This window comes from Alligator mississippiensis, chromosome 8, assembly GCF_030867095.1.
Source record: "Alligator mississippiensis isolate rAllMis1 chromosome 8, rAllMis1, whole genome shotgun sequence".
In the NCBI taxonomy this organism is placed as follows: Eukaryota; Metazoa; Chordata; order Crocodylia; family Alligatoridae; genus Alligator; species Alligator mississippiensis.
The window spans coordinates 68,229,261-68,253,565 of record NC_081831.1 but is presented as its reverse complement, the minus strand read 5'-3'; the positions used below and the strand labels follow the sequence as shown (position 1 = coordinate 68,253,565).

The 24,305-nt window shown below is 42.6% G+C and overlaps 1 protein-coding gene across 3 annotated transcripts in view; it reads left to right on the top strand.

Annotated features, from left to right (window-relative positions):
- COL4A5 (collagen type IV alpha 5 chain) overlaps positions 1-24,305 on the top strand; it is a 133,569-nt gene that overhangs the window by 90,207 nt on the left and 19,057 nt on the right. For all 3 annotated transcript variants that reach the window (XR_009464002.1, XM_019487801.2, XM_059732819.1), the window contains exons 31-41: positions 3,699-3,866; positions 5,589-5,678; positions 6,476-6,625; positions 7,019-7,117; positions 8,135-8,224; positions 10,073-10,212; positions 13,026-13,152; positions 14,286-14,366; positions 15,268-15,366; positions 15,822-15,872; positions 21,973-22,158. Coding sequence is in view for 2 of the 3 variants with exons in the window: in XM_019487801.2 (XP_019343346.1) it covers positions 3,699-3,866; positions 5,589-5,678; positions 6,476-6,625; positions 7,019-7,117; positions 8,135-8,224; positions 10,073-10,212; positions 13,026-13,152; positions 14,286-14,366; positions 15,268-15,366; positions 15,822-15,872; positions 21,973-22,158 (1,281 nt within the window). In the remaining variant the exon portion in view is untranslated. The remainder of the gene's footprint in view (positions 1-3,698; positions 3,867-5,588; positions 5,679-6,475; positions 6,626-7,018; positions 7,118-8,134; positions 8,225-10,072; positions 10,213-13,025; positions 13,153-14,285; positions 14,367-15,267; positions 15,367-15,821; positions 15,873-21,972; positions 22,159-24,305) is intronic.

Sequence of the window (24,305 nt, the reverse complement as noted above, 5' to 3'; positions counted from 1 at the left end):
TTCACAGCTATTCATATCTAGGAAGAATTTGCCCAAAGAATGTACTTTTCAGAGTTTGCTATTTTCACAAACAGAAAAGCAATCAAGGGTATATATGTCTCTCCTGGGTTTTATCTGGAATCTTACTGGTTTCGCAGAAATTTTAGGAATCTCTGTGCTTAGGGTCCTCTCCCATGTTCCTGGGAAGTACATCCAGTGTGCTGGTCCTCAGGACAAGCTGGGGTAAGCTCCCCTCCTCAGCAGAGTGTGGGAGCATGTTAACCTAGTGTTTGGAGTTACAGAGAAAGTAGGTAAGATGCCTGCGTTACTGTACTGTCTCTAAGAATACAGAATTAGGGCCATTTCTGGAGAGTTTCGTCAGCTTTTACTTTAATTAGTGGGTAGTATTGAAGATGTTCATCACTTCACAACATCAGGATATTAACAGTAAAGAACTGGAACTGACTTAGTATTGCAAAGTTAAAGTTGAAGTTGAAGATGAACTTTGTTCTCAGGTATTCCAAAGAAGTTGATCCAATACTACATCAATCAGAAAAAAGACTCCAAGTTGTAGTAGTCCATATGGATAGGAAAGGATTTCTCGTATTCAATGTATGAAAACAACTTTATTTTAACCTTAATTCAGGTTAGGATAATTTATGATCACCAGGATAGCCTTTTTCTTCATGCACTTCATTCAGCAAAGCTGGACAGTTTTGAGATTTCCTATAAGCAGCCCGGCATAGGGGTGGTTGTGACTGTTTCACTAGCAAAGGGGGTTTGGCTGTCATCCATTTGAAATTATTACATTTTTATGAACTTACAACCTCATTCCAGCTCTACAGACATCAGGTGCATGTGCCTGCACGTGTACACTCTCGCATGTGTGTGTAAATCTGTTCACAAAGCATATTGTATATTTAGGGAAAACTACACTATTTTCACTGAATGGGATTTCCATTTCCCAGCAGCTTTAACCAGTGGAAATGTGCTATAGGAACTTGAGCACAACTTTATTTTAATGCTGAAATGTTTTGAAAACACATCTGTTCTTGCCACGTTTACTATGGATGTTGCTAAAGCATGACTACAGTCCTGTATTTTAGGGTTAGGCACCTAAAGAAACACCAACATTTGGACTGGCACAACTGTGGGCAGCAGTTATAGGTTGGCCAATCGCATTCTGGCCGTTACAAAACCTGGGCTTAGATTCAGCAAAGTACTTAACACATATGCCTATCTTTATTGTGTGAGTAGTCCCACACTCAAAGTTTAGTACCTGCTTAAACACCTTGCAGAATCAAGCCCTTCATGGGAAAACTATTATGGAGCTGTCCACCTGGAACCCTGGAGTATACCTATCTCAATGGTTTGATGTTAGTTTTTCACTGTGTGTGTCTGTATTAATCACTGTGGCTACTAACAGCATGATAGCATTAAACGGTAGTGCATGGCTGAGGGTTAACTAAAACACCCAAATTAATGCTAGAGGCACTGCTCCTTGTCTGGTTTATCTAGTGTAAATGTTACCTCCTCCATTTCTATCCTCCCATCACTCATTCCTATCTCTTACCAAGTCATTTGGGGCTCTCCTCCCTAAAGTGACATTACAATAACTTTCTTGGGATTCTGGTTTTCAAGGTAACTGGAAAAATCGTAAGCATTTCCTTGTTTACATTTTCCTTTCCATGCACCACCATGTATTCAGATAGTTTTCAGTGTCTGTTTGGAAGTTTGCAGCTTCTTCAGTATGAAGAAAGCTATTCTAGTGTGTTTTAGGTTGCGTATATTTTTATATAAATAATGATAATATAGTCAACAGTTCCATTTACACAACTATTGTAGCCGTTAGGCACCAAATGGTAATATAATCATGTGCACAGACACATACTTCCAATGTGCCTGATCTACCTGTCTGCAGAGTAAGAACAGCCTTGCTCCTGAATCTTTGTTCCTGAAATGGCAGACCAGGGCAGTATCTACCACAGCATGGAGATTGGCCTATGCTGCTTTAATCTTTATGGATCTTGATCCTGACAGACTTCTAATAACCTCTGTAAGAAAGATTATAGTAGGGCTTCCAACCAATGCATTGCATTGTCTTTCAATAAGCCTGAGACAATGGGAGTAAGTATCATTTTATATCTATTTGTGAAGGACAATAGTTTATATAGTGCCACATTGTATTTAGCTCTCCAGGAACTGTATGTAGGACCAACTGTAGGGTAATAGGTAGCTAACCTTTCACAATCAAGGACTCTCAGTTTTTATAAATACAATAGGAATTTCAGGACCAAAGTGCAAAATAGCAAAAGCTGTCCAGCCAGGTACAAAGAGGCATCAGTGAGATGCACAGGCTAGTTAGTATCTGATAGCTCCAGTTGGTGTTTAAAGTGTAAGTTTAAACTCGACTTGCAAAGAGCTTGCTAGATTTAGGACACCCCCAGCTAAAAAAACCAGCATGACTTTTTTTTAATGGTTTCACTTGTATATTTAAAAATCTTCAGTCTGTTGCTTGTCTCTACGCACATTGGTAGGTGCAATTGGAAAATGCCTACGTTTACTTACAAATCAGTGTCTCCTCATTGTAATGGTGCTGTACTTAGAATTAGATCCAGAACTTTAATGTAGATTTTTGTTCTAATTTTTATGTGCTTCATTTTTTTTCCTAACCTAACGAATCTCATACAACTTACAACTGCTCCCTGTGTCTGAACTCCCTGATGAATGCTAATTCGCTGACTTTTGAACCTCAGGTGACCCAGGTACTGTGGTTTCTTCAACAAAGACTTTTCTTATCTTAAATTTTAAATGATCAGTTTATGTAAACTACATTTGAAGAGTGAAATCCATCTCTGGTCTATCTCAGTGAAGCTAGGCAAGCTGTCTTCCCCTTTGGCTTAGCATCCCTAATATTAAGCAATGTTCCTTTTGGCTTTTAGGCAATCATCATTGAGGCACATTTTTAAGGTACACAAATTTAATGAAACGCAAAGCTTCACTGTCCTTAGAAAATGTCCATTTGAGGTAATCATAGAACAAAATAATGAAGCTCATCAATAAAGCTAAACTTGGATTTCATTTAAACTGAAACTATGTTTCTCCATGTAAACTGTATGTAAAAGTACTAGACTAAGCTGAATTATTAGCCCAAACTATGAAATGCAAAACCTTGAAATACAAATTACTCCATCTTTTGTTTTCATGAAGTTAACATGATGTTAAAAAGAGCTCCTTATTTTCTGTATGGTGTTTGCCAATTCAGTTTCATCAGACTGTGCAAAATTTAATATTGTAACAAGTTTCCTATTAGGAAAACAAGACCTTTATCAATTGAAAAATAGAAATTGAAACATCAGTTGAGAGGGGAAGAAAACAAAATGCTGGGTGAACAAATGTTATGCGTACCATGCAGCTGACAATTTAAACAAAAAATTGTAAGAAAAATGCAGACTTTGTATATAGGTTTTGAAGCAGAGCAATTAGGCTTCAGTCCTGCAGACTCATACATACATATCAGTTATTGAGTCCACTCTCAGCCTAGCAAAAGTCAGTTAAGTCTGCTCCTCTGACAGAGCCTTGGAAGTCATGAAGCTTACCTTTTGGGGAGGTTCAGCAAGGAAGCAGCTGTTCCACCACTACCACACCTGAACTTGAGTACAACTCCAAGCTTTGCTCTATCTCTTGCTAAACAGTGGTGTTTTAATAATGTTGTTTAGGACCCCAGGGTGTTCCAGGGGAGAAGGGGGATCCTGGTCCCCCAGGGTTCGACATTCCTGGTCCTCCAGGTGACAGAGGTATTCCAGGATTTCCTGGACCTCCTGGTCTTCTGGGTCCACCAGGTCCACCAGGTCCACCGGGACGGGATGGAATACCAGGATTTGCAGGTAAGTTAGATTTAGAACATGCTGCTAGATAAGCATTGTTATTTATAGGGTGATAGAGAGAGCTGTAGGTAGATATGTGTGTTCTGCCCACATGGGCATGCCTTCTGTCTTTTGTCTTTATACTTGCAGTTTACTTATTATGCCTTACTGATTATTGAAAAGTTTTTCTGAAGGTTTTTATGAGATTTCATTGCAGTAAACTTGAATTAGGGACAGGTGCCAGCCTAAAATTCACATTTCAAAACTCCACAATTTTGGGATTGATCCTTGGTTGCTTGGGCAAATATTTGTAATTGTGACACTCGGTGGGTATCCGAACCCCTCTTGCAGTAGAGCTTTTGTAGAGCTTTCAGTGTTCAGTTTATGATAAGATACATTTTTGTTATTTAGAAATGACTCTAAAAGTTCACACATGGTATTTTAAGTGGTGCTCAAGTCTGGTGTAACCCTGATCCCATTAGAGGTCAACACTCTTGTTGGCTCTAATAGAAGCAGCTACACAAGTGCAGAGCACTTTTGGTAATCTTGTACTAAATATGCATATACCATTTTTCTTTATACTGTAATATTATCAAGAGGCTTACATCTGTTTTAAGGTCATAAACTTTACTACTGAGTTCGGTAGGCATGTATGCATGCATTATTGTTAAACAGATTTTTCAGTATTTTTGCTTTAAGAATTTGACTCTACCTAATAAAAGCCATTACATTGCAAGATTGCAAGAAAGACCATTTCCTATTTGTGCCTGAACATTGCAGTATACATGGTTTGATACATTGTAGACTGCTGAGATTTTGCAGACCAGTTAAGCTGAACTTCAGCAGGTATAATCTAAATTTAATTGGTTTTGTAAGTGCCTAGTCAGAATTGTAAAATGTGATGTTTCATATTTAATTATTTTTAAAACTATAACACAAATTTCAAAAATAAATATGTACTGTAAAATCCTCTTGCCTCCTCCATCACTCCCCTCCTCCTTTGCAAGTATCTCCCATGTTATTCCAGCCCTCCATGCCATTGATTCTTCCGATATATTTTCAGCTGAACTGTATGCATGTTTTATCTAGTCATTGTTGCAGTATAAATATAGATATGCTCCATTTGAAAAAAGTAATTGAAAATGTTGTTCATGTATAGCAGTTGATATTCTTTCCAGTGTTCTGTTTTGTACTGGGGGGAGGGGTTATTCACTTAAAGAGCCCAGTTCCTTCCTATGGAATAGAAATTGGAAAACATTTAATTTGGTGAAACAGTCCCATTCTACAAGGAGCAACATAAAGGAGGTCACAGAATCAGCTCATCTATAATTGCCTCTTTGTCTCCTTTTTAGTACATAACAGTTTAAATCATTTGCACACTTTGAAGCATTTAAGTACATGTGTATGCTTCACAAAAACACAGTGTGCACAAATCCCACATGTGCTCCTAAGGATTAATAATGGAAGAGCTGGCACCACCTCTAAGAATCAACTTGTATGGGCCCAATCCTCGGGAGAGCTGAACAGCTGTAACTCCTTTCGAAATATGTGGGACTGTCTGGGGTCAGCCTTGCTCAGGGTCAGGCCCAATATGTGCTAGAGATAAAATAGCGTTCTGTAGGTTGCAGACCAAGCTGTTTTGTTGTACAAGCTAGTACCATAGAAATGAAGGTAGATGAAAGTTAAGTACTGATAGCCTTTGGGTTTTTGTTCAGAATGACAGTGGTGGTTCAATGCATCTAGGTGCCAAAGGTGAGATGGGTGTGATGGGAGCTCCAGGTCCACAAGGCCCTCCTGGCATTCCTGGACGAAATGGCCTTCCTGGCCCCAAAGGTAATGTGTTGTTTTGCTTCCACTTAATGCTGCTTTCAGTGGTTTTGATAGGGGAGGCAAGGCTGCACAACACAAATATTGATAGAATTTGATCTCCAAGGGCAAGCTTGGATTATCTACTCAGTTTTGTTGATGTTTAAAGCAGTAGCAACTTGTCCATGTGTGGTATTGGAAAGGGCAGTCTCAGACTTCACTGTTTCATCTTCAGATCTTGGATCCAAGGCAGTAAAGGGCCTCAGATTATGAATTTAGATAATGCTTTGTAAAGTCTACTTCAAATAATGTTTAGGTGGATTTTGATAGCTTTGTGCCGGCAAGCCTTCCAGAGACAGCCTTATATCCACATTCAGTCCCTGGCTCTATTCAGGGGATTTGGTAGGTAAAATGTACCAGTTTCCCTCTGCATCAAGCAAGGGAAGCAAGTTCTATAGCTGCTGCCACTGAGATATTTACTATGGTGTAGCTCCTTCATGTCAGTCATGTGGCGCGTAGTGGGTCTGTGTTCGTGTGGGGCCACAGGACCATCTGTTCCCTCTGTGCTGGCCTGTTCAGGGCTAGCATGGAGTCCCTTTCCACAATATGATGGCACACTGTGCATCCACTCCACCTTTGGTTCCTCATTTAGCCCCACTGCAGAGCTTAATATGAGGTGGAGGGTCTTGCAGAAGCTCACCAATTGCTGGGTTAATTTTCTCTCCCATGTGTAGTGTGTGGAGGCCCAGTCTGTTGAAGACTGACAGAACCATTGATGTAGCCTGTGGATAATGTTTCCCTTTTGCTGGCTTTATGTGCTGCAGGCAATGATGGTTTACCAGGTCAGCCGGGATCACCTGGATTTGATGGACTAAAAGGTGTCAAAGGTGAAACAGGCCTCCCAGGTGCCCCTGGGAAAGTTGATCCAAGTCAGCTGGGATCAAAAGGAGAGAAGGGTGAGCCAGGTGTCCCAGGTGAGCTGGACTCAGTTAGTCCTTTGTTTAAAAGAAATATGTAAACTGGGTGGGGAATAGAGCTGTAGTTTTTCTATTTATTAAAAGGTGGGGGAATACTACATGTGTCTTGACTGAACTGTTCCATACAGTCAGTTGCAGTGTCCTTTATTGCCAAGTGTTATAACTGTGTAGCACATAATAGTGTTAGGTCATTTTTTTCTCCCTAGAATTGTTCTGTAAATTAATTTCCAGGATTTTCCATGAGTTGTGTTCTGTGGGACTTCCTCTTAGATTAGCTCATCTGGCAGGTCACCTATGCTGAGAAAGAATCCCGACTTAACCTGTTATCCATTCTGATTATTTTAAAAAAGCAATCAAAAGAAAAATGTAATGTTTATTTTTTCTTTCAAGGTATTTCTGGAATACCAGGTCAGAAAGGTTATCAAGGGCTCCCTGGTGACCCAGGGCCACCTGGCCTTAATGGGCAGCCAGGTACACCAGGATTACCAGGTAAGGTGGAACACCAACCAGCTATATATAGCCTTTTAAATGAATGATGTGGTTGGTAAAAATGCATGTGCAGTCAGTTTCATTGTAGCACAGTTGTTAATATTGAGATGTACCTAAACCAGGTCCCCTGATATAAGCATCTGCAAACTTTGGATTGTTGATGTATTCAGGGTTGGTATAGATTAAAATACTTGTGGCAAACTTGACTGCAGTTTTTGAATTGCTGCTGTAATTGAAGTTTGGATTGCCATTAGAACAGTTGGCAAGGAGCATACTGCTTGGCGAAGCAAGATGATTGGAGGATTAGTAAGTAGCTTTATCCTGTTTCATAAGTGTATTCCATATATCATTAGTCATTTTATCTACTGGAGTAAACTAAATGAAAAGATTCCAAAAGCTAACTGGAAGTCACAGCCGTGCTTTCAACTACTGTAGAGGTCATTTTTCACACTATTTATTCTGCTAATGCCTCTGAATAAATACATGAAGTCCCATCCCTGGTTCAGTATTTTTTCTACCAACATACCATGGATGCAAACCTTTGCTATTGACTGGTGTCTTATTGGGACTGAAAACTGTTCAGTCTTTATATGTCAAGGCCAAGTCTTTATACACCCCTTGGGAGCTAATTAACAGCCCTTGTGGATTAGGGAGCCCCAGGTTAGTGTACTTTTCATAGAGCCACATTTAAGAACTAGTAACCACAATCTGGTTCTTGCTTCTTTCAGATGGTTCCAACTGGTTCTGACTATAGTCCCATGCAGTCCCATTTCACTAGTCCAATCTCAGGGAAGGAAGGGCACAGTTAAGTGATCAAAAGCCTGTCTCACATTTGAACGTTCAATTTCGATGGAAGAAAAAAAGCTATCTGAGGATATCTCAGTGTGGCTGGGGACCAAAACACCCCCCAAATTCTAAACCTGTGTGATAAGAGGATGGCCATATTCATGTGAGTAAGCTCAGTATCAAAATAATTTATTATTGCCTACTATTAATCAAAGCAAACTACTTTTCTAGGTCTGAAAGGAGAGCCTGGGCTGCCAGGACAACCAGGACTAACAGGCCCTCCGGGACTAAAAGGTGCCATGGGAGAGATGGGGCTTCCAGGTTAGTTCTCACTTATTTTATTTGATTCAGCTAAAATATCCCACCTCTATAGCACAGGAGTAAATTTGTAGGTTTATAGTAAATACTTCAGAAATAGGCTTTGCTCATGGGAAAAGGAGATTCATATTTATATATGAAGTATAAAGTATAATTATTTACTTACTTTAGAGCACAACAAAATGTGTGGAACATTTTTGTGCCTGGTTTCTATTCTGTTGTAATGTTTAATCAGAGTCCACGAATCTTTCCAAGGGTGTGAACACAGACTAACAGTTAAAGGACTTCACAATTATAGCATGAAACAGTTGATTTGCTGTTTAGTCCATCTGGTCTAAGGCTCCTGGCAGACATAGAGATCAGTTCCCAGTCCTAACAGTCATGCATCCTGCCATGCCGTATGTGCATAGCAGGATGCATGATTGTTGGACTCAGGGACCAAACCAAATCAAGTCATTATTTTAATAGGAACCTTGCAACCCAATTGGGGTTAGCAAGATTCCTGTCCAGGAAAGCCCAGGGGCTCTCTCTGTTGGGGAATTCAACTGTCCCCCACACTCCTCAGCCCAGCCAGGCATAGACAAGCCCAGCTGGTTAGCTGCCATGCCCCAATACTCCTAAGGGGATTGTATAACAAGGCATGTTCAGGTGCCAGCTTGGGGTGATCCCTGTAGCTTGCTGCAACCCAGGAACCCGGCCTAGCTGATAGGCTCCCTATACCTTAGCATCAAGAAAACTGAAAAGTGCAACCCCATTCAGGGCTATACTGTGTAGCCAGCCAACACAGGGACAGCCCATCAGCTGATGGGCTCTCAGCTCCATACCTAAAACCATGAGGTGCAGCTCACTGCAGGTCTGCACCATGTGGCTGTCAACCAAACCCCACCATGCAGCCAGTATTAGCCAGCAAGGCAGGGCTACCCTGCTACACATTCAGTTTAAGGCATAAGAGAAACCAGGCACAAAAATGTTGCACATATTTTGTGGAACACTTTTATGGATGGTTTCTCATTTTGTCACGCCTTAAAATCCCTGAATGTGTGGCAGGCATACTATACACGGCATGATTAACAAGCCAATTGTGTCTTAAGTATAACATCTTTAGGTCCCTAAGTGGAAATTAAACTGTTGTGACTAAACTTTTTTCAGGTTTAAAACTGTTGGCTTATCTCCTCTTTACACGTAAATGAAACAGTTATGTTGATTTAGTTGATGTGCACTCTAAAGCAGTAATTTCCTACATGCACACACATAGCATTATGTCAGTCCACAGCTTAAGAATCCTACCATGGGTCTTTTTGGGACTATTTCCTGCTTGGTTTCTCAGATTCACCCTACAAAGCAATTTAGAAATGGAAAGGATTTTGCAAATTATCCCCTCAAAAAAAAATAAAGTATAGCTTATCTGTATGAAAGGGAAGAGAGATGGTAGTCACTTTTTTAGGAAGAACTGATGGATGATACTTAATGCTGATAATGCTGATACCTAATGCTGATGATACTTTTTAGAAAGAACTGCTGGATGATACTTAATACTGATTCCTAGCCTTAAGATGTACCTACTTACTAGCAAGGGTATCTTGGTTTTGTGTGAGTTTAAAAATACAAATATTGCTCATGCACACACCCCCGTGCACATTCTGTATATATTCTGTAAAATTCCTTCTCATTGGGTGAACAGCACACTTAAGCCCTAAAAGGTTTTAGCTCTTTCTTTTAGTTTGATATGAAAGATATTCATATTAGACACTCAGATCTGGGTGCCCTGTTTACTGACCCCTCTTGTCCAGTTCACATTTTGACTGACTGCTCTGAAACTGATGTAAAGCCATATTTTTTTTGTTTTGGTAGGGCCCCAAGGTATTAAAGGCTCCCAAGGAACAGCAGGACGCCCTGGCCCATCTGGTCCTCCTGGAATTCCTGGGTTAAAGGGAGAGAAAGGTGACCCAGGGCTTTCAGACATTGGCATCCCAGGCCTCCCTGGTCCCAAGGTATATTTTCAAAATTTGCCTCACAAAGGTGACATGAGTAAATGAGGTTTTGGTGCTTTAAAGCTGTTAGGGTTTTTATATGGTGAACAGAGTTTACTGGGTTCTTTGTTTTTAAAGTGAAGGTACATTTTTGAAAATCTGTGTACAGCTCCCTACTTCCTCAGATCAGCACTAACATTTATTTTATTTCTTTTGCACAAGCCTAATTCACAATTTTGGGGGCAGTTCATTTATTTTTCAGCCTGAAAGTCTCAGTTTTCCAAGTACTGCTTACCAGAGCCATCTACTAGAAAAAAAAATGTGTGCTAATCATTTCCACTGCCAGAGAATAATAAACCATTTTTATTGCATTGGTTCATTTGTGCATTGTTCATTGCATTTGGCTGAAGGTGTCTATGAGAGCATCCCATTTACAGTTCAGTTAAAGTTCTGGCCTATGATTAGAGTTGGTGACCTATTGGCAACCCATAGGGAACAGTAAATTAAAATGCTCTATTTCACAAGCAGTCACAGTTAATACTTGAAAAGTGGTAACTAGCATATGCTTTTAGAGAAGTATCCTCAGGAGATAGGCAACTGAAGGGTCACAAGTGTCACTTATCAAAATTAAAACTTTAAAAAAGTATACTTTTGCCAAGATGTGCAATATATCCATGAAACAAGTGGCTGTCTTTCAAAGCCCAGGGAACAACCAGGAGGCCTCACTGTGGCCTTCTGTCTAATTTTGGGATTAAACCTTTTTAGTAAAAGCAATGCTGAAATAAAATACCAGGTATTTCTTTATTTTTCTTCTTTTTGTCTATGTGACTAAGGGTAACTGCATAGCAACAGAATCTTGGCTTCTTAAAATTGCATTGGTTTTTGCAGCTGATTTCCCACCTAATGCCACTGTCCCATTTGACCTCACAGTTTTATTGCTGTGAAAATTATTTTGATGTCCTGGCAGACTATGGCACTTGGGCAAGAAGTAAACAAAGAAACAGAAGCATGTTTCAAGTCCCCTCTGCTAGAGAATATCTTTAGCACTAAAGAAATTAGGGTTTATGAAACCTACTGCACCAATGAAATAACTATTATAGACCTAGTCGAAATGCCTGTGCGGTGCATCCGGTCCACCAAGGGATTTTGTCTAGCCTGCAGTGGGTCCCTTGGCCCCGTACAGCCCAGGGACAGGGGGGCAGCCCAGGCCATGGTGTGTGCAGCCAGTCCTGCTACCCTTGGGCATACAGCAGGGGTGGGGGAGCACAGTGGCCAGACTCTACTTCCCGGCAGCCCCAGGGATTGTGGCTACTTCTAGCTGCTGCTTCCAGTGTCACAGCCACTGCCAGACCTGCACCTGCTGCCCAGGCACCCCACCATGTCTGCCCCACACCCACTGTCAGAGCACTGGATGGAGCAGGTGTACAGGGTCTTCATGGAGACTGGTCTGGAACCCTGGTGGGCAGGGCACACGTTGCTGTGTGGATGGGATGGAGAGGCAGGGATTGGTGTCCAGGAGTGGGACAGGTGGCCAAGGCTAGGGCCAGGGCTGGGATTGTGGGGCAGGTTCATGGTGCAGTAACAGTGCAGGGCCCAGGGCAGAGCCATAATCCACTGCCCACATGTCTCTGCGACAGACGCCAGTTCCAAAGGATGTCCTGGGCCATGACCCCATGCTATCACCACCCTGGCCCCGCCTACCCATCCCATCACGCTTCTGGATGCCACTCCCCGTGGCCTCATCCCATCTGCCTGGCTGACCACAGCCTGCCCAGGTGGATGCCAGACCGGTCTCCATGGGGACCTCAGGGCTGAGTCAGGATCGCCAGGTGATGACAGCACAGTGCTGGGCCTCAGGGCAGAGCCACTTAAGGAGTTTTGGTGAGCTGTTATGGAGGGGGAGGAGGTGCTGACCCAGCCCGCAACAGGTCTCTAAAACTCCCTAAATGGCCCTCCAGCCCAAATTATTGCCCACCTCTGCTCTACCTGAAATTGTTTTGTTACCATTTATTCCACGAATGTTTATTTGTAACTTAGAAAGAAGCACAGTTTATTACTTCTATTGAATGAGTAAGTTTTAGTCCACCCCTTAGACCTGCATTTACTAAAGAGTCCCATTTTAACTGTTTCTGTCTCCAGTTTGGGAAATGTGAAATGTTTGCTTCAAATGTATTGGTAACTGAAAAGATTTTGGCATTTTGTTGTGTGTGTCTGGGACTTAAGAAACCTCCAAGGGATGCATGCCCATTTTCAAGAAGTCTAGTAAAGCCCAGTGGTAAATTCACTGTTAGGAAATTAGTAAGAAATCACTAGATTTTTGTGGACATGTATTTTGTGTGAATGTATTTGTGTAAAAGAATTCCCTTTCTGAAGCTTTAATCTTGGTCTACATGAGCCAAAGAGAAAAAGTATTTGGCTTTGAGAGTTTGGGTGCCAGGGTTGGCAGTTAAAGGACTGCTCTCTTTGCTTGTAAATGGAGCAGCTTTGGTATGACATGTCTGAGATACTATGTACTGGGCATGCTAAAGTGCCTTTTTTACAGTATTACAGTTAAAGTAAAAGTGCGTTTTGAAAGAGGTAAAAATAATCTCTTAGTTCAGGGCTAAAAGAAAGCTCCAACAACATAATCTTTGAGGAAAGTGGCACAATATGCAACAAACTGCAATAGCCACCATTAAAATCTATTCAAAGTATTTCCAATGCTAAACACAGGGCGTGCCGTGATAAACATTAGTTCGGCAAAAAGAGAAATGATGAAAATGTTGATGTTGATCATTATGCAAACTAAACCAAAGTACAATGAATGGATCTTAGTTTTGCCTGATATTTTTCAGGGGGATCCTGGTTTGCCTGGATACCCTGGTAGCCCTGGCAGCAAAGGAGTAGCTGGAAATCCTGGTTTGCCTGGATTGCCAGGCAGTGCTGGTACAAAAGGAGAACCAGGCCTTCCTGGATTTTCAGGTAATTTTGCTTTCAATTTTTGCTGGAATTTCCTGTCTTCTGTGCTTGTGGTTTGGCTTTTGCATCCAAAACAGGTAACTCAGATGACATGAGGCTGCAAATTCCTTAAAAGGTTCTTAACCTGGAAGCCAACTAATACAGTGCTCCTAGAGTCATCTCTACACATAGGTGTGTACCTCACTTACAGTGTTCGTTCTAAAATCCCTTATGTGCTTGAGGAGAACAGGACACATGAACACACCGGTTAGCTCACCAGCTCCTCAGACCCCAAAACACATGACTTGGGCTGTATTTTTCCTACGTAGGTCACTTGTAGACAAGCCTGCTTTCTTCAAAGAATTACCTGTACAGAGATTTCTTTGGTATATACAAATACAATTTTCTTTAGGTTTGGCAATCTTCTCTAGAAAGTTTGAGAGGTGTGTTTTATCAGTATAGTTCAGTGCTTTAAAATTTAACTAATTATGTATCTGTGCTTTAGTGATACTGTGACTACAGCTTATGTTGACATACCCACACTATCTTTATAATGAGTAGCTCTGGTATTACTCCTAATATAGTCACAGGAGGACATAACTGAATATAAGTAGTAAAACCCACCCAAGAACCTGGATAAATATTCAGGTGGTTATCCCTCCAGAGCTCTATGCTACTGTATAGTGCCCAAGCAACCTGGTTTAAAGATAGCTCAGGTCTATCTACCATTGTGGCAGTTACTTACCCAAAAGGGTCATGGTGTGTCATGAAGAAGCAAGGTAGCAGGGGATAATAAGTTAGCTGTAGTCCACAATGGTGCTAACAAAAATGCCAATGCTATGTTCTCCTAAAGTGAAGGTTTCCTGGCAGACTATCTGATACACTTTGGGTATGTCATTGGCCATTAGCATCAAGTAATTAAGAAGGCAGGGTCTGGAAGGTGGCAGAAAAACACCTTAAGATTGGCATGTTTTGCTTTAACTTCCTCATTTTCAGTTCCTTCAGTCCCTTCAAATGAACATTTTCAGTTTTACAACAGACAGCATCAGCACATGCTGTATAGTGTCTTGAGGCTTTCACCTTAAACAATGACCCAGTGCATCTCAGTGCAAAGACCATGCAGTGTCATGTTTGATTTAAATATCTGCATTTCACAGGAACACCAGGAATTCCAGGACCAAAAGGAATCGATGGCCCTCCAGGTAATCCTGGTCTGCCTGGGTCGCCTGGGTCACCAGGTAAGCATGAACTATACAACAAGGTCAAATTGTAAAAGGCATCAGATTTTTTCCAGAAGTTCAGGCATCTTTGCCTTATCTAAGTCTGATTCATGCCATTCACCACTGTAAAGCTCTTGAGCATTAAGATGTATAAACTACAGCAGGTGTCTGAGTCCCAAATTTTGGTTTACAAGGTAGACAAGAAAAAGTGATTTGCAGTAGCTTTCTGACATGGAATCCCCTCTGTCACCTGTTGAAGAAGTCTTTGGCAAAATTACCACTGGTCACAAAAGATGTATGTATGCATTAATGGCAAGGGCAGATTTATAATGGTGGAACTATATTTGATATAAAAAGAACCATAATTGCCATGAATAATAGTAATGTAATTACCACACCACAGATTAAAATGGTGCTTTCCTAATTGGGTTTAAACCATAAACATATGTAGGTCAGTAAAAGTTTTGCCTGAGCCCCACAAACCTTTTAAAAATGGACAACTTTTTATTTTGCCCTATCAAGACCTATTTATTTTGGTCTTGAAAACCATTGTATATATGTACCTCATTCTCTGAAACTGAACTAAAAATAATATTCCATTAGCAATCCTGACCATTTGTTCCACTGACAAAGGAATCTAATTACTTTTTGCAACTAACACTTTGCCTGCTTCACTATGTGCAGTCTTTATTTATATTAAGCATTACAATGGCTTAACTTGTTCTTAAACAGGAGGTGAGTTTTACTCACCATTAAACTGCTTAACAATCACATACCTGTGACCTTCTTGAGTAGTGGGAGAAAGAAAGGACAGAGTTTTAGTTCTCGTTTCTGTGGACCTGCCATTCCATCAGTTTTAATCTGTTGGGAAAATGTGTAGGGTATCTTTTGGCTCCAGTATATTCTACCCTGTTTTTAGGTGATGTTGGCCGCCCTGGCTCTCCAGGTTCTCCAGGAGAGAAAGGACAACCAGGTCGAGATGGTATTCCTGGACCAGCTGGACAGAAGGGTGAACCGGGTGAGGTTTCTGCCTTTTGATTTTTATCCAGCCTCCAGCAGTACAGGCCAAGAATTACCATAGCGTAACTCTTAGAGTTGTTTCTCCCCAGGGACATTTGTAGTCAAATGCAAATACCTCCCATACTATTCATTCCATTCACCTTTGCTTCAGCTCCCTCTACCTTAAAAATGGCAACTGTAAGTCAGCCATAAGTGGAAAGTTACCAAAACCCCACAATATGAAAGAGAATGGAAGGAAACTGTCATGAAAGCAGCATATCATCTTTGGAACAGAAATACCTAATGCTGAGGAGAGGTGGGTGGCTGAGCAAGAATCTTGATAGTTTCAGAGGCAGAATTACAGCAAAGCATTTTTACTATTACCAACCTTGCCATCACCACTATCCTGGTTTTTCACTTCCTAGGTATTGGAAATCTGTACATCTCTATCATGTTGAATCTGTTCCTTTTCAGGTCTCCCAGGTTTTGGGCGCCCAGGACCTCCAGGACTCCCAGGATTATCAGGTAAAGTGTTTCCATTGCTTTTAGTAAAGAAGACAAATGTTTATATGTGGAGGAAGACAATGAGTTGTCAGGTGGTAAAGCATAATAATTTAACGTAATTTAGCCTTAACTTAAACACAGTGTACCACAGTAGGACTTCTCTAATCTGTATTAGTAAAAGGGACACATTGTTCATCCTTGAATTTTGTGAATAAATTATTAACAAGGTTCCTGGTTTTCTCTGTTAAAAAAAAAAATCCAAAGTTCTCTGATTCAAAAAAGAAAAAATCAGCATTTTTTTGCAATTAATACGAAATGCCACTATATACGTATATAGGTATCAGTTGAACACAAGGTTGTACTGATATATTTACAATTTTGAAACAATTTTTAATTTGGAAGCCTACCATGGCCTCAAGCATTATAATAAAATAATAAATTCTACATACCTATGTATTTTGGTGTTTGATTTTAATTTTTTTATCAGAGAAAATCAGAGCTCCCCTGCCCCCCTCAGTCACCAGGATGCTGGTCCAGCTGCAGCTGTATCCCATACTACTTTGTGGCACTGAACAGCTCTGATACTCTGGTGCCCTGCCTGCTGCCCATGCTGTTGCCCCTCACTCTCAACCCATAACTTGCTACCCTCCCAGTCCTGCTGGTGCCCCTCACTCCTGACTCAAAGCCCCCTGGCTATTCAGTGCCTTTCACTTCTGACCCACAGTCATAGATTTCATAGATTTCTAGAGTCGGAAGGGACCTGGTAGATCATTGGGTCTGACTCCCTGCTCCAGGCAGGAAATAATGCTGGGGTTAGGTAACCCCAGCCAGATGCCTGTCTAATCTCTTCTTGAACACCTCCAGGGTAGGGGAAAGCACCACCTCCCTTGGAAGCCCATTCCATATTTTGGCAGCCCTTACCATAAAGAATTTCTTCCTTATGTCCAATCTAAATCTATCCGTCTTCAGTTTGTGGCCATTATTTCTGGTAACCCGAGGGGCGCAGTGGTAAATAGAGCGTCCCCTATTCCCTGCTGCCCCCCCTTAATGAGTTTGTAGGCAGCCACAAGATCGCCTCTCAGCCTTCTCTTGCGGAGGCTGAAGAGATTCAGATCCCTCAGTCTGTCTTCATAGGGTCTTACCTGCAGGCCCTCAACCATACGAGTAGCCCTTCTCTGAACCCTCTCAAAGTTGTCCACATCCCTCTTGATGTGCTGCATCCAAACCTGGACACAGTACTCCATCTGCGGCCTCACCAGTGCCTCATAGGCAGGAATTATCACTTCCCTAGACCTGCTCGTGATACTCCTGCTGATGCTAGAAAGAGTGCGGCTAGCCCTGCTTATTACCTCATCACACTGGCGACTCATATTCATTTTTGCATCAACCAGGACTCCAAGATCCCTTTTCACTGTTGTGGTGCTCAGAATGGTACCCCCCAGTCTATAGGTGCGTTGGAGATTCTTTCTCCCCAAGTGTAGCACCTTGCATTTATCCTTGTTGAATTGCATCCTATTCTGATCTGCCCACTTCGCCAGTCTGTCCAAATCTGCCTGAATTCGCTCCCTGCCCTCCAATGTATTTACTATGCCCCATAGTTTAGTGTTATCTGCGAATTTGGACAAGGTGCTTTCAACACCTTCATCCAAATTGCTGATGAAGATATTAAACAGTACTGGTCCAAGGACAGAGCCTTGGGGGACACCACTGCCTACATCCCTCCAGGGAGAAACCAACCCATCCACCACCACTCTCTGGGTGCATCCCATAAGTCAGTTTTTCACCCACCTTACTGTGAAAAAATCCACATCACAGCTACTCAGTTTGTTCATAAGAATTGGGTGCGACACTGTGTCAAAAGCCTTTTTAAAATCCAGGTAAATAATATCTACTTCCTCCCCTGCACCTAAGCACTTTGTGACCTGGTCATAAAAAGAGACCAGGTTAGTCAGGCAGGATCTGCCTGCTATAAACCCATGCTGGTTGCCCCTTACCATTGTGTTACCCACTTGCCCCCTGCAAATGTGATCCTTTATGTTTTTTTCTAAGGTCTTGCTGAGATTAGAGGTGAAGCTAACTGGCCTATAATTACCCTGATCCTCCTTCCTCCCCTTCTTGAAGATAGGGACCACGTTGACCCCTTTCCAGTCCTCTGGGACCTGTCCCAAGTGCCACAAACACACAAACAGCTGAGCCAGTGGTTCTGCTATGTCATCGGCCAATTCCTTTAGTACCCTTGGGTGAAGATTGTCAGGGCCTGCCTACTTAAATATGTCCAGCCCTTCCAAGTGCCCCTTCAGTTAGGTTAGTGCTGACCGTTGGTAGATTGGTATTACTCTCACTCCAGACTGAAGGCTCATTGGGAGGTGCATTTGTGTCCATGTCCAGGAAAACAGAAGCAAAGAAAGTATTTAAGAGATCCGCTTTTTCCATCCTATCAGTTATGAATTGCCCTAGTTTATTCTGTAGCAGCCCTATGTTACCCTGCACCTTTTTCCTGCTCCCCGTGTACTTAAAGAAGGACTTTTTGCTATCCTTAATCTTTGTTGCCAACTGAGTTCTGTATCTGCTTTGGCCTTTCTCACTGCTTACCTGAAAGCGCGAGCCAAGTAGGTATACTCCTCCTTGGTGGCTGCCCACTGCTTCCACAGCCCGTAGGCCCCTTTTTTCCTCTGAAGGCTCTCCTGGATTTCCCTGTTCAGCCAAGAAGGTTTTTTGGCTCTTTTGCCTCCCTTTGCATGTACTGGGATGGTGTCCCTTTGTGCCCCAATCCTTTGAGGAACTTCCACCCTTCTTGGACCCCCATCTCACAGATGTGATTACCTCAGTCCCACCCTAACCAATCTCCTGAGCTTGTTGAAGTTGGCCTTCTGGAAGTCTAGCACTACTGCCCTACTATTTGTCTTTCCCACCTTATGCCAGATAGTGAATCCTATCAACTGGTGGTCACTATCCCCTAAGTTACCTTGTACCTTTAGCTCCCCCACCAAGTCCTCCCCTGAGGCCAGCACCAAATCAAGTAAGGCATCTCCCCTAGTGGGACTGCGTACCTCCTGTGTTGGATGCAGGTTCTGTATGCAGGTTAAGAACCTACGTGAATGGGCAGGCCTGGCCGACTGCTCCTCCCAGCAGATCTGGGTAATTTAGGTTACCCATGGAAACTAGGTCTTTTGAGCATACTGCCCTTGAGAGCTATTTTAAGAATTCTAGGTCTAACTCTTCCTCCCGGTGTGGGGGTCTGTAGTAGACCCCCACTACCAAGTCCCTTTCACCCCTACCCCCTTGTAGTCTGACCCATAGGACTTCAATTTGCCCATCCTTTACCCACATCTTTATTACAGAGGATGTATAATGTTCCCTAACATATAGAGCAACACCCCCCTTTTCTTCCCCAATCTTTCCTGCCTGTATAGCCTGTATCCTTCAATGCCCACTGCCCAGTCATGGGTAGGGTCCCACCAGGTTTCTTTTACACCAACCAGGTTGAGGTCTTTGTCTGCAAGCAGGAATGCAAGTTCCTCTTGCATGTTTCCCATACTTCTAGCATTCATTTAGAGACACCTAAGGCCCCTGATTGGTGCCCTTAATATTCTCCTATCCTGATTCCTAATGGGCCCCTTAGTGCTTACCTGATCATTTCCAGCATGCAGTTTGTGACTTGTCCTACCCAATCTTGTCCTGACCTCGGCATCCCCATTCCCTGACAAAGCTAGTTAAAAGCTCTACATAGGAGGTCTTCCAACCTGTAAGAGAATAGACTCTTACCTTTTGGAAAGAGATGTAGGCCATCCCATCCCAGTAAGGTCTTACCCTGGAAGTAAGGATCATGGTGTAGAAAACTGAAACCCACACGGTGGCACCAGCTCCGAAACAGTGAGTTGACCTCCTCAATGCAGTTGCTGTGGTGCTGGGCATGGCCACTGACCTGGAGGACCGATGAGAAAAACTACTTGTGCCCCCGAGCCTCTAAGCCTGTCTCCCAGAGCCATGTAGTCAGACCATGGGGTAGTAGTCAGTGGGCCTAATTTAAGTCTGGAAGCCTCAATCCTAGCTCTGGGCAGGCAGCAATACCTCCCATACTGTAGAATCCAGGCAGCAGATGGCTCCCTTCGTTCCTCTAAGGAGGGAGTCGCCCACCACAATGACTTAGCATCTTCTCTGGCTGCCCGGTTGCCTCTCAGCCCGCCTGGTGGTAGCTGTGGACGTGGCCCCCATTGCTGTACTCTCTCTCAGTGATGTTAGGGCATCATACCTGTTTCCCAGCTGCACTGGGGGAGTTGTACCAGTAGTGTGACATCTATGTCTGCAACGTCTGGATCTGGAGGTGACTGTCTTCCAGACCCCAGCCCTGCTGGTGTCCCTTACTCCCAACCCATAACCTGTCCTGCAGATGCCCCTCACTCCTGACCCACATCCCCCTGCCCATTCCAGTGCCCCTCACTCCTGACCTACAGTCCCCCATTCCCCAGCCTGGCTGGTGCCCCTCATTCCTGACCTGCTGCCACCCCCAGGCCTCAGCTCCCCAGTGTGTGGGAAAGGAGGCTTGTGAGGTAGGGGGTCGGTGTGTGGGGCTGGGGGTGTGAGGGAATAAGCAATACCATAAGTGATGTGTCACTGGACCATGGGGGAGCACATGCCCCCACCCCAGATTTCTGTGCCCATACCAGGGCTTGGGGCTGCAGCCTGGCCAGACTGGCATTGGGTAGGAGCCACCTTCCCAGCCCAGTGGGCAGGACCTGGTACAGGGCGGGAGCGCCGTACCGCCATGGCCACCAAGGTGAGGTGCCCCCTGCCTGCCTGGCAGCAGTGGGGGGCACAATTCTGTGGAGTGTTGGTGCCTGGTGTTGGTCTGGCCAGGCTGTAGCCCTGTGTCCCACTGTGGGAACAGAAATTTGGGGGACTTGTGACACCCTGCTGCCCTCCCAACATGTTGCCTATGTCCCCCCATGCATTGCCTATGTTCACCCAGCCCCCCTAATCCATCACCTATGCCCCACGCTGCTGCCTCCACATATCACCTGTGCCTCCCTGTAGATTTACCTGCATGAAGCTGTAGGAGCAGCTCTCCACCACACTGCCTGGTTGCATTGCTGACCACGTGTATGTGTGTGCATGCAAATGCATGTAGCACCCCTTGCCTCTGATCACCCTCCTCCCTCTCCCTGCAGCCCCTTGCAGGCTGAAACTCTGCCAGCCTACAAGAGGAAACCCATGGTTTTTCCAGGTTTTTCTCCTTTAGAGGGGAAAATCTGCTTTTTTCCATGGGAAATGGAAAACCCAGATTCCTGGTCATTAAGCAAAAAAACCACCAAAATCCACTATAAGAGAGTTGAATTTATAGCATTGAATATTGTACTTGTACTATGTTGTGTTGAATGTGTGCGCCATAGTTTCCAGTCTTCAAAACTGATTTGGAAACCTTGGTCTCATTGCCTTTCAATGAGACTAAGACTCCTACATTGTTTTGAGACTTTTGAAAAAAATACCCAATACATCTTAATTTTCTGCAGTATGCTATATGAAAATTGTAAAATCTTCATATTGGGATATTTCTCCACAACAGGGGTGGGCAATTATTTTGGGTAGAGTTTACTGAGTTTCGGGCTGCTTACTGAGTTTTGGCAAGCCATCAAGAGCCTTGTGACAGGCAGCCTGGGGCAGATAAATATTAATTTTCTAAATTATTTTAGGGGCCCCGCAGGCTGGATAGAATGCCCTGGTGGGCCGCATCTGGCCTGCAGGCCACATTTTGCCCACCCCTGCTCCACAATGATGTCATGTCCATTAAATATTTAGTCAGAAGCAGGGCAGAGACTGGTGAGTTAGATCATCATTGGTTTACAGAGCAGCAGAGTAGCATGTCACAAATTTTATCATATTTGTTTTCCTGTAAAAATTCCTAGATCTTGGAATCTGCTTGTCTGATTCTCCTCTCACGTATACCAGATTTAAACTGGCATACCTCCATAACTAAACTGGCATATAACTGACATGTTGTCAGATTTACACTTTTATAAACAAGAGGTGAATTAGGCCCTAGAGCCACAACTGAAGTTTGGATATTTTACATCTGACTAACTAGTTTTAACATGTTAATTAATATGGCTTTTTGGTTTAACAGGGCAGAAGGGTGAAATGGGATTGCCTGGTCCTCCAGGAGTCCCTGGACGTCCAGGTCTAAAGGGTGAACCAGGTTTCCAGGGATTCCCTGGTCCTCAAGGTCCAGCAGGTCTACCAGGCCCCCCTGGGCCACCTCTGGAAGGTCCTAAAGGTAGTCCTGGCCCCCAAGGCATACCAGGAACATCAGGTAGGAATGTCACCCATAACAGTCAACCTCTGTCAAAAACTCTCTATCTTGCTGGCAGGTTATCAGCCTTTAGAATGTCTCAATTTCTGATCAGCTCTTTTAATATACTGTTTGGCTGACAGTTCAGGCCAAGTGTTTCTACAGTCTAACTTCTAATATGTTTGCCAACACCCAAAGGACTTTGTTTGCAAAAGAAGCAATATAGAAGAAAAAATTTTAAAAATCAATTAATCTCTGATACCTGGCAGCAAAATATAATACACTGATATATATATATACTTGAGATTCTCAGCATGCTGTCACAGCAATCATCTAGAGCAGTGGTTTTCAACCTTTTGTCATTTGAGGGCCCCTAAAAAATTTCGAACAGAGATGCCAGACCCCTTAGAAATTTTGAATGAAGGTGTGGACCCCTTTGAATTGTAAGTGTGGGTATTTACATACTTTTGATTGATCATAGCTATCTTTTGTGAACCCCTTAGAGGACCACAGGTTGAAAGCCACTGATCTAGAGAGCACCAAATTGACTTTCGCAGCATCTGCCAAATGTCTTTGCAACACGGTCACTTGATCAACGAATTTCATTGTGCACAAAAATACAAGTAATAAACTCCATCGTTCTCAGACCCATGAAAATCAAATTCATGTTAGAATCACAGCATGAGCAAATTGGATAGTGGCCTTTTCATCTCAACCTCATGTATGCAAATCATTGTTCCATCGCGTCACACCGTTCCAGTGGACTCAGTGCACCACCATCCAGTCTTCATCTTTTCATTCCATGTTTGCATTTTGTTCCTGCATCTACTAATTCTGGGAATGACAAAATGCCATCCTTTGCTAACTTGGCTGAGCAGGCCCCTGGTATATTCTGGAGAAAGATTATTTGTTTATCTTGTCTACTTATAAATTATTATTATAATGCTTGTCAGAAATAAAGGGCTGGTTTACTGTCTTTTCATTACTCAAAGACCTAGATTTGAAAGCAGTTAGTTACCAAAGTTATGATACACTTTTCTGCTAAGGAAAGGCAAAATGTTAAAATTCATTTGTTTTTATTACTTTTTTTCCCTTTTTTGCTGGTCCGCAAATAGAAAAATGGATATGATTTTTTAAATTAAATTTTGCAGGAATTTAGAAACTTTTCCACTAGTAAATGTTTTGCATGAGGAAAGTAAACACTGAGTTAGGACATTTGCAGAATGGTCATTATACTTATGTAAAACACATTTTTTCACCCAATTAATTTTTCAAAATGTAATTTTGTTAAAACTGGTAACATTCTCACAGCAAATTTCAGCTTTGACAAAACACCACTTGCTGTAGTTCACTAAAAACTATGACAGTCCAGCCTTTTGATATTTTAGGGGAAAAGTGGTATGTAGGTCCTAAGTGTTATGACAATAAAGTCATTCATCAGACAGCTAGGTGCTTCCCCACAAAGATCAGAGCCTTTATTTAAAAAAATAAACAAGTTGCACTAAAAGTTATCCCCCATATAGAAAGTAACTAAATGATGAACCTCTTGTCATCCCATATTTTGCTGTGGGCCTCTTATCTTCTTTATGCTTCTCTGCATAAACAAAGTGACTACTGACCTAAATCATTTGGTGAGATCGGAGGCCAGGAACATCTTTTCATGTGGAGTTAGGTTATGTTAATTAGAAAATGCCAGTGAAGCTCTACTCAGCCATGTTTGTTCTCTTTCTCTCTCTCATTTCTGTTTTTGATGCATGTAGTATATAAAGTGAAATGTTTGTCTTGCTCAGTTGTGCATGGACTAATGCGGATAAACCAAGCTATTATTGCAGTTCTGGTACAATCGGCACTTCAGTCTTTTGTTCTAAATGATAATGTAGCCCATTGTTGGGATGCTGCTTTTGTAACATTTCAGCATAAGGCAGCTAGTCACAAAAGCAGCTGTGTTGCTGTCCAATTATCCCACTTCTAAGGAAATAAATAAAAACAAAGGTTGAGTGCATCCATTGTTTGTTGTTGACTTCTGGATCCATTCTAAGAGTAGTAGAAATAACAAATTCAAACCTGTGAGTTGCTCCTAGGATAAATTTGGATTGATGAGAACAATAAGAGTGGGTAATTTTGCTACACCAGCAAAGCCAGATATCACAACACCATTTGTATCCAAG